At 45.8% G+C, this 17,602-nt stretch overlaps 1 protein-coding gene across 1 annotated transcript in view; it reads left to right on the top strand.

The window, feature by feature from the left end:
• Tbx19 (T-box 19) overlaps positions 1-16,632 on the top strand; it is a 25,037-nt gene extending 8,405 nt beyond the window's left edge. The window contains exons 2-8 of the mRNA XM_013015627.1: positions 258-522; positions 1,882-2,016; positions 3,616-3,677; positions 5,716-5,777; positions 8,313-8,501; positions 12,406-12,541; positions 16,325-16,632. Of these exons, the coding sequence (XP_012871081.1) occupies positions 258-522; positions 1,882-2,016; positions 3,616-3,677; positions 5,716-5,777; positions 8,313-8,501; positions 12,406-12,541; positions 16,325-16,613 (1,138 nt within the window). The 3' untranslated portion in view covers positions 16,614-16,632. The remainder of the gene's footprint in view (positions 1-257; positions 523-1,881; positions 2,017-3,615; positions 3,678-5,715; positions 5,778-8,312; positions 8,502-12,405; positions 12,542-16,324) is intronic.
• Positions 16,633-17,602: the final 970 nt, after the last annotated feature.

The raw sequence follows: 17,602 nt of genomic DNA on the forward strand, positions 1-17,602 counted from the left end.
CCTTCCTTCCTTCCCTCCCTCCTTCCCCTCCCTCTTCTTTCTCTCTCTCTGTCCTCCCTTCCTTCTCCTTTTTAAAATCTTATCTTTAAGTGGTTGTACAAAGGGGATCCCACTCAACCAAATCAGTTTAGGGGTGCCATGCATCTCCATCGATGTCACCCCTTTCATGTCTCCCCCCAGGCCTTTCAACCCAGCCCTTCCCCTCCATTTTCTTAGCCTCACAGGATGCCCCTGACACTTCACAACTTTTCTCGTAGACGGATGTTTCCGGTCCTAAAGGTCAGTGTCTCAGGGCTGGACCCCAACGCCATGTACTCCCTCCTGCTGGACTTCATGCCCACCGACAGCCACCGCTGGAAGTACGTGAATGGGGAGTGGGTGCCCGCGGGCAAGCCCGAGGTCTCCTCCCACAGCTGCGTGTACATCCACCCCGACTCGCCCAACTTCGGGGCGCACTGGATGAAGGCACCCATCTCCTTCAGCAGAGTGAAGCTGACCAACAAGCTGAACGGAGGCGGGCAGGTAGGCACCCCCGCACCCACCAAGAACTATCAAGGGTGCATTTAGGCAATTAGAGGGGTCCTCACCAGCCTCTTCTCCCACAGAAGCCAATTATTCCCTGAGGTCCAAATGTAAACAGGAATAAACAGCTCTTAATTGGGGCTTTCAGTTTTTAATGGACTTCCTGATGTTAAGAGAGAGTGAGAGTGCAGTAGTTTACTTAATCAGGGCTTCTTTTCAGGTTGGTCCTGTGTGTTGGCTTTGTACCCAGCCCCTCCCCGGGAGTGGGCCTGTGGGTACCATGGTTTTGTTAGTCGGTATCCTTTTTTTTTTTTTTTTTGGTGTAAGTGGCATGTTGGCAATAGACAAATACTTTAATAAAAAGCTCCTCCTAAATGAAATAATTACTTCCTCTGCTTGGGCATTATGATAATTATCAATAGAATATTGAATCAGCTTTGGTTTTTCAGAAAAAAAAACTAATCCAAACAAACCTTAAATAAGGAAGGTTTTATTTAAAGTCTTCAATTAAAGTAAACATGAGGTAGGAGCTTTTCCCTCTCCAGTTCTGTGGTAGGATGTAAGTACTAGGCCCTGTGTTGGGTTATTGGTTAATTTATAAAAATACAAATTATTTGAGGGATTAGAGGCAGGGCCAGGAAGAAACGGCTTTGACTGTTTTCCTTAGCCTATGTATTTGTCAGGTCTATCTGTTGCCTGAGCTGTCTTGTGACTTCTATTCTCTCTGAGCTTGGCTGGTAGGGAGTGGAAGAGTTAGTGTTTAGAAGGTACATATAATGCCAGCCAGGCTTTACACTACCCACAAGGTTCCAGTTCTTTATTAAAACAGGAAATTGAAAAGCCAATTGCTATTGTCTACTTGGTTTCACAGAATGAGCCTTTCATATGAATCAGACTGGATTACATATAGCCATCAGATGTCAGATCTTCTTATCCTTTAGTCTCTAGTAAAGTGTCATTGTAAGTGTTTTGAGTTTCTAAGGTTCTTCATATGGAAAGAGACATACTTAAATGGATTGATGTGTACATTATTGTGATAAAATAGGAGAAAGAAGAGAACATAAAATAGGATTTAGGCAGAGCATAGAGTAAGAGCAATCTCCCTGTCTCTCTCTCCCTCTCTCTCTCTCCCTCCTTCCCTTGCCCCCCTTCCCGGCAACCTGTTCCTGACCCTAAAGAGTCAATATCAACGTTACACTCCTGGGAGCTCTGGGAAAAAGTGCCTGCATTCCTTTCTTAGCAGTGAGGATGGAAGCGCAGACAACCCAGGATTTGCTTTGCTGGGTGGAATTGACCAAAGGCTTGCTGACCACCAGTGATAGACATGGCTTCCTTTTATCTCTATTCCCCACGTCACAGATAATGCTGAATTCTCTGCATAAGTACGAACCACAGATTCACATAGTACGTGTTGGCGGGGCACACAGAATGGTCATGAACTGCTCCTTCCCCGAAACCCAGTTCATAGCTGTGACCGCCTATCAGAACGAGGAGGTAAGTGTGTGTGCACACATACAAACGTCACCTGGGAAAGCGTGGCAGGAGGGACAGAGCTCCTCTTATTGTATCGTCCTGAGCTCGTGTGAACAAAAGATAAGATTTCTCGGGGGGAGCTGCTCTCTGCTTTCTTGCCTGCTTGTGGAAGTTCGGTATGATTCAACTTGCCGTCACAGTAAGTTCACAAAGTCATCATTTTGTCTCACAATTTTTGAGGTTCCACTTTATGATCAGTCAAGTGATCCCCATTTGCTTTGGGCCTGAGGAGCACCTGGCCAAGCAAAACCACTTACTTCATGACTAGGGAGGAAAACAAAGTAAGAAGGGACAGGAGAGTCCCACAGTCACACTCAGGAGTACATTCTCAGTGACTTCCTACTCGCCTACACGCTGAACAGCACCACCCAGGGGTCCAGCTTTACCCAACGGACCTTTGAGGGCCACTGAAGATAGGACCTATGGCAGCCCTCCACGATCCACTGCTGCCACGAAGTCCCTGAGGTACCTTTGGCCTGTAGTGAACCAGGGATGTCCAGGAGCAGGGCAGAATGTGTGGACAGGGCTGACTGGGGCCTTTTTCTCTTGCTCTAGAAGCAAATCTATGGGGATTGATCCAAATGTATACATCGTGTGTGTGTGTGTGTGTGTGTGTGTGTGTGTATGCTATTTGTCCAGTTTGTCCACTTCTAACACCCGAACCCAGGCAGATCTTTCCCTACTTAGTAGCTTGAACACTGAGTTGTCAGGATTCATAGCCTAGCCTGTCCATGAGTTTGTTTGGGGGGGGGTCATTCTGTCCCCAAGGGATTTCTGTCTCTGTGCCTCTATCTCTATATTTGTATTGGATGCTTCTAATCAGACACGAAGCAGGCAAAGGCTGGGAGTGACAGGGACAGTCCTGATGGGTGGAGGGATGATGTGTTTTGCATTAATATGACCCAAAGGGTGCTTATTTAAGAATTTGGGAAATAATGGTCAACTGAATGGTCAGAGAGAGAGGTGGGGCCACCCTGTTGTATGCTCCACCGTGTTCCAACTGATAAGAAATGAAATTTAAATGAGAAGATATGCAGAAATCATGTTAGAAAACATGAAAAAGAGAAGAGTCAGCAAGGCCTGCCTCATTTCTAATTCTTTCCCCTTTTCTTTGCTAGTTTTATACATCATTTCTCATTTTTGCCACATGCCATTGTGAAATATCCTTTGTCAAGGACAGTGCAATAATGATCTAGTGCAGAAGTAAGCAAATAAACCTAGAAAGAGAGGAAATAAAAAAGAATTCTTCACCAGGTGCTGGTGGCTCACCTGCAATTCTAGCCATTCAGGAGGCTGAGATCTGAGGATCAGTTCAAAGCCAACCTGGGCAGGAAAGTTCATGAGACTCTTATTTACAATTAACCACCGGAAAACCAGAAGTGGCACTGTGGCTCAAAGTAGGCTGCTAGCCTTGTGCAGAAAAGCTCAAGAAGAGCACCTAGGCCCCTAGTTCATGCACCATGGGGGGACAAAAGAATTATTCACAGGTAAACATAAATGCTTCTCTTTGTTCATGAGTGTTTGGATTTCACTAACACTTCTTGTTTTTGCAAACACAAGATAACAGCTCTCAAAATCAAGTACAACCCCTTTGCCAAGGCCTTCCTGGACGCCAAGGAAAGGTGAGTAGAAGAATTTTAGTAATGCCTTATGACTGAGTTCTCCAGATGTGAGATTTATGAGTTCCTGAAAGGAATGAGGCTAGAAATGCTTGTATTATTTTTGATAGAAATGCACTTTCAATATTCAGATCCATGTCAACAGTCAACAAAAATTGGTCCAAATCATGATTGTCTGATCCTATTGTAGAGGGCGGGGAGAACTTCTAGCTGGTAAGGTTTCATCAGTCTTGTTTCGCTATAGATTCTTCAATGTAGCATCACCACAGTAAAAAAAAAGTGTGATTGAGCTTTGTAGGGATTCATTGATCTTTTCCTATTTGCTTCTGAATGGTATGTTTTTAATAAATGTGTGTGTGTACCTGTGTGTGCATACATGTGTATTATCAGACAAGGTCTTGCTAAGTGGCCCTAGCTGGCCTTAAACTTGAAATCTTCCTACCTCTACCTTCTAAGTGCCATACTGGGATTTAAGTTATTTGTGTGTCTTTACTCTTAGCTTTAAAAAACTGAGAAAAAAAAGTGAGTAATGGAGGTTCATATTTCTTAGGTATGAGAAAAGAAGTTAGAAATTCTGGGGGAGTGAATGATTATGGCCACTTTGGGCCAGTGATTTACCATTTCATCTTTCCTGCCCATTCTAGGATAAAATAAAAGATAGTAGTGGGCTGGGAATGTGGCTCAGTGGTAGAGTGCTTGCCTTGCATGCATATGGCCCTGAGTTTGATTTCTCTGTACCACATACACAGAAAAGGCCAGAAATGGCACTATGGCTCAAGTGGTAGAGTGCTAGCCTTGAGTACAAAGAGGCTCAGGGACAGAGCCCAGGCCCTGAGTTCAAGCCCCAGGACTGGCAAAATAAATAAATAAAAGGTAGCAATACTTACTGCTTTTTCTTGACAATATCTAAAATACAAATATACTTCCCTTTGACCTTTTCAGATTTCATTGTCTGAATGTCAAAATTATCACTATTTGTACAGCTGTCTAATATTTCTTTTTCAACTTTTTAGTGGTAGTTTGGTTTGAACTTAATCTCTGGGTAGGTGTTGTTTCTTCAACATTGCCTGTGGAATCCCAGCTCTCTGAGAGGCCCTCCGGTTGACAAATGTAGATCTTTCCTCACATTTGGGGCCCCAGGCTGCTTGAGGTGTTATATCAGTGGCCAGCTCCAAAGCTAGCTAGGGTCTCACAGCTATGCCAAGGTAGGCTAGATTATGATTTATGCTTCCCAATAGCTGGATGACAGGTGCACACCACTTGGCCCAACTTTCATTGGTCGAGATAGAGGTTTCATGAGCTTTTGCATTGACTGTCCTCAGCTCTCAACCCTCTCGATCTCTACCTCCCAAGTAGCTGGGGTCCTGGCTACTATGTGGCTCCTTTTTATTTTAAAGGCTTTGGATTAGCTGACAGATGTTTATGATGAGATGTTAGGACCTGTTCCTCTTTGATACTTGAATAAATTTTGATGATGTGGCAAACACGGCTTTTTCAGACAACAAAAGTCATAAAGGATAAGCTGATGTATCAGATGACAGAATCCAGATTCGAAATGATTTTATCATGATATGATAGGTGGTTCTTAACTGGAGCCCTAGCTTCCCATTTCCTGATGGTTTGATCTTGCACAAGTCAATTTACTCCCTTGAAATTGACTTTTCTAATCTTCAAAATAGGTCTGTTTCCCGCCATGGGGTCATTGGTAGATCTAGCATCTTACAGACATGATTGTGGCCCGAGATCCTGCACAAATCTGAACTGCCATTATTCCCCAAATCTGATCAGGTGGGAACAATAATCACAGATCAGTAAGCTACGAGGGTAACCATAACCGTGATAGATAATGGAGGTAGCAGCAAAATTTTAACCTCACAGAACAGTTGCCCATTTTCTTTTCCTGAAGGCAGTTTTGAGAGGAAGAGTAAAGGTGTTTGATTTTTTTATATTATTCCCAGGAATGTGTTGCTCTGGGAAGAGCTTTGGGGTGTACGTTATCCGGGACTTGCAGCCTGGGCTATCCTGTCTGTTTTTCTTTCAGAAACCACCTAAAAGACATTCCAGAGGTTGTTGCTGAGAGCCAGCATGTTGCCTATTCTCACTGTGAGTGGGGTCGAGAGTGTGGGAGGTGGAGGGACCACTCTGGGTTGTCTCCCTCAATATACCTACTTTTTTAAACAAGCGTGACTGAACAAGACCTAGGCCGAATCAGAACCCCACAACTTATTCCTGCCTCTCACGACATGTGTATGCCTTTCCAGCGCTCTCACAGGGAAAGCGAGCATGCCAAGGCTTCTCGAGGGGCTTATGCCAATCGTAGGCAGGAGGTACAGATGAAATGATGAGTTTCTTACCCTCTGGTTTTGCGGCGAGTGCGGCAAAGAATGCTCAAAAGTTCATTCTGGCCTCGTATCCTACCCTGAGACCCTCCAGTCCCTGTTCTGCTTCCCCTTTAACATTTGCTAGCGTTGGAGCTGGCCACTGATATAACACCTCAAGCAGTCTGGGGCCCCAAACGTGAGGAAAGGTCTGCATTTGCCAACTGGAGGGCCTCTCGGAGATCCGGGATTTCACAGGCAATAGTGAATGTTCCACAGGGTTCTGCTCTCTCCCTTGTCAGGGAGTCCACTGAGCCTGCAGCAGTAGCCCCAGGGCAGTACTGTGACTTAAGTAAAGTGGGTCCTCTGCTACATTTCCGAATTTGGAGATGATCCCAGCTGCCATTTTACCATAATGCAGTTTTTCACTAAACCTTGATTCCTCTCCTATGCCAGGAGTAGAAGGAGAGCTATACAGAGGAGCCCTCAGAAATCACCCCGTAAACAACTTTTTAAAAAGTGACCTCCGATGAAAACCTTTTGTTTACTCTAAGACCACATGTAGAACCACAGCTGAATATTCACGAGTGGAAATCTTTGGCAGATTTCTTGATTTCTTGAGGTCTATACATTATGTGTGGCAAACTTCTCCACAAACTAAATGGTCTTGGGGGATTCTCGAATATTGATTTGATTAATCACTGTAGGGAAGTTTTAAGTTTTTTTTTTCCTTTTCCCTCTAAAGTTTCTGCCATTTTAGTCTACGATATAAACGAACCAAAGATAGATTAACAGGACATGTGCATGCCATTATAAATGTATAGAAACTAGAGAGCCACATATAACAGAGGAGACTCAAAGGAATGGCAAGGTGGTTGAAGCTTACAAAGCATTTTGAGCTACAGAAAGAAACACGGGCTTGAGGATGCTGGTAGCACAAATATCCTGCAATAGTGAAAGGAGGAAAATGCACTGAAGAGAGATTGTGTGATGCGGATGAAGCTGCACAGGTAATGTAGCCTTCAGAGTAACGTGTGCCATCCTGTGGAGAGAAGGCTATAAGTAGAGTCTCCATATACGTTGTTTAATCCCCATTACATGTGCAAATCTCCCCCACTAAACAACAGCTTTCTCAGAACTGTTTTTGTGCCACAGCCCCTTTGACCAGCCATTCGATGATACTCTAAGTAAATATATTTGGCCCGGTTAGTTTTGACGCCCCCCTCATTAGGCAGGGAACCCCTGGATCACATGTCTGCACAGCAGTGGGAAAATGAAGCAAGAGAATTGTCTGGAATTACACCCTGTGTAATATGTACCTCTTATTTAATTTTTCTTTTCTTTTTGGCCAGTCCTGGGCTTGAACTCAGGGCCTGGGCATTGTCCCTGAGCTTCTTTTGCTCAGGGCTAGCACTCTACCTCATGAGCCACAGTGTGACTTCCAGCTTTTTCTGTTTATGTGGTACTGAGGAATTGAACCCAGGACTTCATACACTCTAGGCCAACACTCTACCACTGAAACACCTTCCCAGCCCTTATTTATATTTCAAAAGTATTTAAGCAATGTAGTAGGTTCCATTATCCAGATCCATTACAACAGTGTAGAGGTCCAAGTGACAGAGTCTAGTCTAAGCATACTCTGGTCCTCTCTGAATTTCCATCAGTCATGCTTGCTAAGATCTGGAGAGAGAACAGAACTCCTGTTTCAGAGCCCTCGTTTCTAAGTCTCAGTTGTGCCGAGAATTCACCTGAAGGAGAGTCTTCTGTTCAAAATCTTCATTAGTACCTATGATACCTTTTGCAGCTTTTGTGATTGTCCTGCAAAAGTGCTTGCTGTTGAGGTACGCAAGGCCAGCTAGCTCCTTCCCTTCCCTGAGCTCTCAGGAGTCTGTTAGTGGGTTGGTGATGGAAGGCGTCATCTTCCCAGTGAGTGGAGAGAGAGATCTTTCACTCCATGTAACCACATTCCAAGCCCCTAGTAGCTATAGACCATTGTTACATGTTTACCTGGTACCCCCTTGGCTAGTGTCTACCTACGTCAGTAGCTTCTTAATTTTTGCACTTCTATTAATGTTAACAATTGGATTGTGTTGTGCATAGCTGGATCCCAGCATTTAAAAGTGACTTTCTATCCTGCTAGGACCTGTTACCTATCTTCAGAGAAGCCAGGTCTCCTGCTCATGGAGAAGGGAAGGCTGGCAGTATAGTAGTTTCTGCACAGGGACAAGCATCCGTGTCATTCGCAAGAAACAGCCATGAGAAGAAGCTGGTCATCTGAGTTTTGGTGTGGGAGCCTCAGTCTTCCTCTTGTCTATTCTAGTGGGAGGCTGGATCTTCTCCAATCCGGATGGCATGTGTGCGGCCAGCAACACCAATTACCAGTATGCTACTCCTTTGCCTCTGCCTGCTCCGCATGCCCACCACGGCTGTGAGCACTATTCTGGTCTCCGAGGACACCGGCAGGCTCCCTACCCTTCTGCCTATATGCACAGAAACCACCCTCCCTCAGGTGTGTGGCTCTGATGAAACCCTTGGGCATGAGCTGGGGGAGGGGAGGGAGAAAAATGGATAAACCACTATTGAAGTGTATGGAACCTCTTCTATCTATCTATCTATCTATCTATCTATCTATCTATCTATCTATCTATCTGTCTGTCTGTCTGTCTGTCTGTCTGTCTATCTATCATCTATCTATCCTGCCTCTTATTGTTGTATTGTCTTGTATGTGCCAGTATTTGATGGTATCATTATGATGGTATTCGTGCTCTATTAGTATGTCATGGAGCACCCAGTTGGCTAGTTTCTAATGGGGGTGAGAGGCCTTGTTTCAGGGTCCTCGTTTACCGAGCAGTGTCAAGCTGATCTCTAAAACCTAAGGCAATTTGTGGGGTCTGGAATTCAGTCTTTGCTTTTACATGGATCTTGCCCGTGGTTGCATTCATGACTCAGTCCAGGGACAGTGGGCCAGGGCTGCAGCATTATTAGGACGCTCCCGAGGGAGCTAAATCCCACTCCATTAAGGCCAGACTCTGATCCTGATTCAATTGGAATCAGCAAACTCAGTCTTTTTACAGCCTGATTTCCCCTCTCCTCTCCTTTCTTCTCCTCTCCTCTCTTTTGCTTTTCTCTATTTCTTCTCCTCTCCTTTCCTCCCCTCTCCTCTTTACCCCTTTACTCCCTCACCCTCTCTTCCCCTCCCCTCCTTCCTTTTATTTTTCTTGTTTCTTCTTTCCTTTTGTTTGGTGTATGCCAGTACTGGGGCTTGAACCCAGGGCCTTAGCTTTCTTGCTCAAGGATGATACTCTTTTCAGTTAAACCACAGTTGTACTTCTGGCTTTTGGGTGGTTGGTTGGAGTCTCATAAACTTTCCTGCCCTGCTGATTCGAACCTCAGTCCTCAGATCTCAGCCTCCTGAGTAGCTGGGGAATGAGCCATTCAAAACCCAGTTTCCTAATATTCTTTTAAGTTGGCTCTCTTATTAGTGAGCCTTTTTCTTCATTGACTGTTGTCTTGTCTGCCTTTTTCTTGTGAAATTCCAGACCTTGCCTGGCTGTGAGGTTTGTTTATTTAAAGAGAAGATGAAAAGAAAGGCTAATTTTTTTATTCAATTATTCAGGCAACAAATATGTATTTGTTTGGGCCAGGCTCTGTTGTAAGCACAAATGTGCACAAAAGGATAAAATACCCTACCTTTATGGAGGTGTCCTTCCAATGCACACAGACCACCAGTGAATACAGTTCAAGGACTGGGAGATGCCTCCCTCCTTCCTCAGTGACACTCCAAGCTCTGTGTTTGCAAAGAGCTTCCTGTCCCTCTGTTGGGACTTCTGAGACCCTCAATAGCTGTTGCCAGGATGGGAGACATGTGGCTTAGTGGTGTTGGAAGCTAGCAGTGTTTCCTTCTAGCTTCACATCCTTTCTGTGGTTTGCTCATGTAACTCCTCTTCCGAGCATCTGCCAGGTCCCAGGTTCTTTCAGGCAGTGGGAAGAAGAAAGCAGTTCAAGCACAGACTCTCCAGAAGGAGCTCAGTGTTACAAAAATACACACAGAACTGATCATAATGCAGTGTAGTGAGTGCTCCAACATGGTTCCCAGACCTGCAGCATCCCCTGGGAACTTGCTTGGACGCTACTCTTGGACCAGAGCTTGCATTTGAACAGGGTCCCCAGGTGACTTATGAGCACATTAAAGTTTGAGAAGCAATCTATAAAGCACTCAAGCCAAGATGCTATGGGAATGAAAGAAAAATCGCAACTACATCTTCCTGCCAGGGCAGAGAAGGTCGCCCATGAGTGTATCATTTAAATTGAGCCTGGAAGGATGACTTACAAGAGAGAGATGAACGAGTACAGGAGCAAAAGACAGAGGCTGCGACCCAGGCTTTCCAGGGAGAGGAAGTGCTGTGAGCAGACACTAACAAGTGAAAGGCTCTGAGGACCAGAACGTGCAAGGGGCGCTGGGCGCAAGGGACCAGCTGGGAGACGCAAGAGCTAAGCTAAAGAGAAGGCAAGGGCTGGATTGTGAAAAGAATCAGCCTGACCCCAGGGCCCGGCTCAATCTGTGCTGCTCCCACAGAACGCCTGAGTTGGGGAAATTTGTAAAGAACAGGATTAGATGAGGGATCTCTTTCTGGCTGACACAGAAGTAATCATTTCATGGATGAGGCAGGGGAGGGGGAGGAGAGAGCGGGAGAGAGAGAGAGGCTAAATTAATAGATTCAAACTTTTGTGAAGAACCCACGAGTACAAAAATAGCAGCATTATTCATCCAGGAGGGTTCTGAAAGGTCTCACTTTCTCAGCCTCATTGACTGGCACAGGGGATTCATTGCCTAACACACGAAGAATGTATTCAAACCATGGCACCAGGAATAGACAGTGGAACCTTCCTTCTCTCTCTCCCTCTCTCCTCTTTCTCTCTTTTGTTATTTATTCCCTCTTTTTCCTTCTTTCTTGCCTTGGATACACAATGCATAAGGAAGAATTTTTTAAAAATACAAGACACTTCTTTCTTCTTCTATCAAAGTGTATATTTAAGGCATACAACATGGTATTATCATACACATATTGACATAGGCCCGGCAAATTAATATATCCATTTTCTCATACAGTTACTTAATTTTTGTCCAGGTAGGAGCACTTGAAGTTGTCACTTAGTAAAGTTCCACAATACAATGCAACATTTTTTGTCGGTTAGTGGGGCCTGAACTCTGGGCCTGAACTCTCGAGCTCTTTAGCTCAAGGCTAGCACTCTACCACTTGAGCCACAGCACCACTTCCAAGCTTTTTCTGCTTATGTGGTGCTTAAGAATCAAACCCAGGGCCTCATGCATGCAAGGCAAGCACTCTACCACTGAGCCACCTTCCCAGCCCTGATGCAACATTTTAAAGTATAGTCCTCATGCTATATGGTAGATCTCTAGACTTATTCTTCCCACAGACCCACTTTTTTTTTTGTCGGTTGTGGGGCCTGAACTTTGGGCCTGGGCACTGTCCCTCAGCTCTCCAGCTCAAGGCTAGCGCTCTACCACTTGAGCCAAAGCACCACTTCCAGCTTTTTCTGCTTATGTAGTGCTGAGGAATTGAACCCAGAGCCTCATGCATGCAAGGCAAGTGCTCTACCACTGAGCCACCTTCCCAGTCCCCACACTTTTTTTGTCAGTCATGAGGCTTGAACTCTGGGCACAGGTGCTATCACTGGGCTCTTCAGCTCAAGGTGAGCACTCTACCACTTCTGGTTTTCTGGTGGTTACTTGGAGATAAGAGTCTCACAGACTTTCCTGCCCAGGCTGGCTTTGCACTGTGATCCTCACATCTCAGCCTCCTGAATAACTAGGATTACAGGCGTGAACCACCAGCACCCAGCTACAAACCCACATTTTGTGTCCTTTGGTCTCATCTTGTTTCTGTTCCTCTCACCCTGTTCTACTCTCTGCTTGTATGTATTCAGCCTTTTTAGATTGTTTAAATTTAGATTGATTAGATTAGTGAGTTCATGCTGTCATTTTTTGTTTCTTGAGAGAAGACTCTTGTAGAGAAAGGTTGAGGAGAACACAGTCCTGGACTTCACAAATGTCTTCTGGACACTGGCAGACCTTGGAGATGCTGTAATGGTTCATCCTTAAAGGGGCGTGTGATATCATGAGTTAGATATGTGTCTCAAAGGGCAAATCATCCTCTCCCTCTGAGTCATACATATAAAGTGGAGGCAGGAAGTTGTTGCTGTGGTGACTGTAAATCAGAACTAGCACCTGGCATGTGGTTGGCATTCAGAAAACCCGAGCTCCTTCCTCTTCTATTTCTTTCAGAAACTACTAATGATCTCTTGTGCCTGTGGCACAACCAGGGATAATGTCATTGGTCACTATTTTATATGTCCCATTAATTGAATTAATTACTATTATTCCTCCAAAGTGAATTTGATAGAAAGCTCAAGCAATAATCTGCAAGTTTTCTCAGGAACAGACAACTGGACTTCCTTATCCTCCACACCCCATACCAGCATCCTGACTGTACCCCACACCAATGGACCAATCAATCCAGGACCCAGGTAAGACCAGCCTTGCCATGTGCTCATGGAGCTTTATTGTAGCAATGAGATTTTGCATATTGTTTTTGAAGTAGCTCAGTCTAAGCTGTCGTCCTGACTTCTAAGTTGCTAGTTAGTGAATATGACAACAGGATGACCTCTTGAAGTTGGAAAAGGGGTGGAGAGCAAGCACTTACTCTTTCTTTTGTAGCTACAGCATTTCATATTTAAAAGGGGAAAAAACCACTGTGGCCCAGGTTCATTTGTCTTGAACTAATATAAGATATTTACTGATTATAGGGACATCAATGGGAAATTTGAATTTATACAAAGAAATCAAGAATTTTGATTACCCATATTCATACAAGCTCCCCATTCTAAAGGGACACATGATGGGTAACAATTCTGGCAAAAGTGCTAAGTGTAGGACCTGTGATATAAATCTCACACCAGAGACTTAAATTTTGTTCTGGCTTCTTGTATTCAGAATATCATCATGGTAGAAGAATAGAGAAAGGAACTCTAGAGTTTGATAGATGTGATTTTTGAGTCCCAGATCTCCTCCTTATTGGTTTTGTAACTTTGGGAAATTTTTTTAGTCTTACTGGATCTTCTTATCCTAACATAAAAAATAATATAAGTTCCAGTGGCTTGCTCCTGTAATCCTACCTACTGGAGCTGAGATCTGAGGATCAGAGTTGGAAGCCAGCCTGGTCAGGAAAGTCTGTGAGACTCTTATCTGCAATTAACCACTAGAAAACCAGAAGTGGCTCTGCGGCTTAAATGGTAGAATACTACTAGCCTTGAGCAAAAACACTCCCAGACAATGCCCAGGCCCTGAGTTCAAGACCTATGACTGACTAAAATAAATACATTAATAATAATAATAATAAAAGATCTAATGTGTAGGGCTTTGGTAAAAATCAAAATGAGAAAATTCATTTAATTGCTTTGTAGGTAGTAATATTCTGTGTCAGTGTCAGCTATTAAGTTCAACATGGATCTGCAGAATTTTGAGACGGGGAAAAAGGGATTAACGACCAAAAGACAGAACTAGAACAGGCATCAGATAAATATGATTTTTTAGAACTGGAAAAAGGAAAATGTGATGTCTGCCTTACAGCGGCTCCTCTCATACCTTGTATGCCAGCATCATCTTGAGAAAATTCAAATGCAGAATCTGAATCTGGCTAGAAGGAAGGTCTGCATTTCTTTATTTTGGCAGTTGTGGGGCTTGAACTTGGGGTCTAGGTGCTGTCCCTGAGCTCTTTTGCTCAAGGCTAGCACTCTACCACTTTAAGCCACAGCGCCACTTCCAGTTTTCTAGTAGTTAATTGGAGATGAAAATCTCACAGACTTTCCTGCTTGGGCTGGCTTTGAACCTTGGTCTTCAGATCTCAGCCTCCTGAGTAGCTCTGGTTACAGACTTGAGCCACCAGCGACCAGCTGAAATCTGCATTTCTAAAAAGCTCCCAGATGTTTGCCGCTGCTGCTGCTCATAAGTGTCTGGAGCTGTGGTGTCCACCGTGACCCCTGAAGACCCGAATCACAGCTAGTCCAAACCGAGATGGGCAAGTCCTGATGCACACACTGCACGTCCAAGACGTAGCACGAAGCGAAGACAAGAAATCTCAACAACACTTGAAAAACATCAATGTGTGTTGGGATGATAGTATTTTTGAATATTTTCAGCACTGGAAAATATTAACCAGTTATATTTCCCCATTCTCCTTTCTAAATGTGGCTCTTGGACACTGTCAGATGGGGGCTGTGGCTGGTGCACAGGACTCGTGTCTGGTTTCTGTAGGACAGTGTTGGCCAGGGAGACTCGGGAAGGACACTGACTGGGGCTGTGGTAGGAAGCGTGGAAGCAAATGAACAGGCAGGTCCTCGAGACTATGAAACAACCAAGTACCAAGTCCTCTAAGAGATACTTACAGAAATCATCCACACGCTCAAAGGCATCGTAAGACATGACCAGGAATAAATCAACCTTTCCTGACGGAGAAACCAACGCTCCTTAGTCTGAGGGCGGATCAGAGTAACTATCCTGAGGCTGCCCCACTCACTGGCCCAGGGGGAATTTGAAGTGTCTTTAGGAAATTCTGACCTGTCTCAGAGAGCTGAGAGTCTGTGGTCAAGGATATCTGCAGGGCCTGAGGTGTGGCACCAGATAGAGGAAATCAGAGGAGTTCCTCCGTGGCATGTTCAACTCATCCGGATTCCATAAGGATTTTGTTAAAGAAAAAGGCACACGTTCAGTAGTATCATTAGATAGCTGATTATCAAGCAGTGGAGAAACTCTTAAAGGGTCAGAACGTGGAGATGGCTTAGAAGGTTGGGCTTGTTCACATGCATATGAGCTCTGCTCCTATGAGCAGCCAACTTGGCTGCACATTACAACTACCTGGGAAGCTTGAAATAAAATCCTGATACCTAGGCTGTGTGCCAGGAAGGACTAAGTCAGGATGCGGGAAGGAGGGGTGGGCCAAAGCTTCTTAGCCTTTCTACCAGGGTCCAGATCTGGCAGATGAAGACCAGGAATGCAAGCATTAATCATAACAACGAACATTCACTGAGTGTCATATATTAGGAGCTACTTACCTGTTACTTATTGAAAATATTTTTATTTTCTTTAAGCTGCTCACCTTTTAATCTTTATTAGAACATTTCTGAGTTGTTAAAGTTACAACTTCAGTTTGTTTGTTTATTTATTTATTTACTTGTCCTTTATTTTCTTGGTGCTGGTACTGGAGCTTGAATTTGGAGCCTCATGCTCTTGCTTAGCTTTTTTCTGCTCCAGGCTGTCTGGTTCTCAACCATGTGAGCCATACCTCCACTTTTGGCCCTTTTCCTGGTTAGCTGTGGTTAAAGAGTTTCTCAAATCCATCTGCCTGGGCTGGTTTTGAACTGATATCCTCAGATCTCAGCCTTCGGAGTAGCTAGAATTATAGGCATGAACCACCTGTGTCTGGCTAACTCTGATTCTCTAAGATTCAGAAGCTGAGACTTGGGTTGGGTGTGGTGGCTTATGCCTATAACCCCGGCCGTTTGTGAGCCCGTGTGTGAGTGGAGATCAGGAGAATAAAGGCTAAAGGCAAGCTGAGTTGAAAGAAGCTAGTGAGATTCTATCTGAACATCAAACCTGGGTGTGCGGTACACACCTGTCCTCCAAGCTTTGTGGGACTCATAGATAGGAGGATCGCAGTCTAAAGCCAGTCCTGGGCAAAAACACAACACTCTCTGAAAACAGTAAAAGCAAAAAAGGAACTAGAGGTGTGGTTCAGGTGGTAGAACATCTGCCTATCAAGGTGTGACTTGATTTAAATTCAAATCCAGGAAATCCACCAAAACAGCAAAAATAAAAGAAGCATGAAAGAATGAAAGCAGCTCAGACAGGGAGGACTTAGCTAATTTGACCAGGTTCACGAAGCCAGTAAGTGGTAGCACTAGGCTTCACACCCGGGGCTTGTGGCCGCAGAGTCCTGGTTTTGCTAAACCGCGTTTCCTTCCTTGACCAGAGGGAAGTCTTAGTCACAGACTGCCCCGTTCGCTCGTCTTCTTCTCATGTCTCCCCTCATTTTCAGTAGGCCGCAGAGGAGTGGAATGGTAGCTTTAAACTGGCATCAGGCCTCAGGACAGCTGACTTGCTTCTCATTCCACAAAACCCGTGCTATCCTCCTCAAAAACACAGCCATGAGCGGAAGCCGCTGCCCACAGTGCCCTTCTCGGTGCTGCGGGGTGCCAGGCGGGCAGTTCTTCACCTCGGTGCTTCTAACCCGCCCTCTCCCTCTGTCTCTGCAGCCCTTATCCGTGCCTCTGGACCGTCAGCAACGGAGGCGGGGGCCCTGCGGGCTCAGGCCCAGAGGTGCACCCTGGCACCCCCGGCGCGTTCCTCCTGGGTAATCCAGCCGCCACGCCGCCCTCTTCAGTGCTCCCCAGCCAGGCTCCCGCTGCGGCCGGGGTGGAGGTCTTGGGGGAGCCCTCGCTGGCCAGCATCGCCGTCTCCACCTGGACGGCAGTGGCCTCTCACCCCTTCCCAGGTTGGGGTGGCTCCGGTGGACGCCATTCCCCCTCATCTCTGGACAGTTAGGCAGGTTGCTAAGAGCCTCCATCAGCAGAGAACCTTCTACACCCTCCATCTGCGGATTCCAGTGCATTAGACTGAAGGGTCTCTTCATCCTGTGGGCTGGGGAGCCAGGTGGGTTGTTCCGGAAGTCCTCTGGGAGGTGATTGAGTTTGGATGATGTCAGTTATGTCACTCAACCTCTCTCCATCTTGTCCCCTGACACTCCCATTTCCTCTGAGCTAACACGTGCCATCATGGCTGAGTTCCTTCCTTGTGCTCCGCCCCCCCTCCCCCAGTGGATCTGGAAAGCCTCACTTCCTTTTCTCTGGAGGTGAAGGGTACCTGCCAAGTGAGCTCCTAGTTTGCCTAGTAAGGAACTGCTTCCTATCTGGGGGGCAGCCTGGGAAAGTACCCGTGGCCAGACCAAGGGAGGGGGTGATGCCCTACAGTTGCCAAGAAAGAAACAGAGAATCTCAGGAGTCTGAGTTTGGAGGATCGTGGGTTGAAGCCAGCCTGGGCCGGAAAGTCCATGAGCCTCACAGCTACAATACACTGCAATAAAATGCCAGAAGTGGTGCTGTGGCTCCAGCGGTCGAGTATGAGCCTTGAACAGAAGCAGCGCAGGGAAGTGCTAGCACCCAGGCTCTGAGTTCAAGCCCCAGGATTGGCCGAAAGAAACAACAAGGAAAAAGAGAATCATAGGTTGTTCATGGCGGAGAACTTGGCATTGAAGTCCAGTCATGCACTCCCTCACTGAGACACTTCAATGGCTGGCCATTGCCTACAGAGTGCAGTCAGACCTCTGATCCCCTGACAGCTTCTGCCGCCCTCCCCCCTGCTCCAGCTCTACCAGCCCTTCCAGCCCCTCCTACACTAGGCAGACGGCTCTCTCTGCTCTGGACACCCACTGCCCTTGCCTTCCTCCACTCTTCCCCAGAACCTAGCATGTCCACTCTCTCCTCCCACCGCTGAGAATCCTCCTGTCAAGGACTAACCAAATCACCCGCTGCTAC

Source organism: Dipodomys ordii, unplaced genomic scaffold (assembly GCF_000151885.1).
Source record: "Dipodomys ordii isolate 6190 unplaced genomic scaffold, Dord_2.0 Scaffold27, whole genome shotgun sequence".
In the NCBI taxonomy this organism is placed as follows: domain Eukaryota; kingdom Metazoa; phylum Chordata; class Mammalia; order Rodentia; family Heteromyidae; genus Dipodomys; species Dipodomys ordii.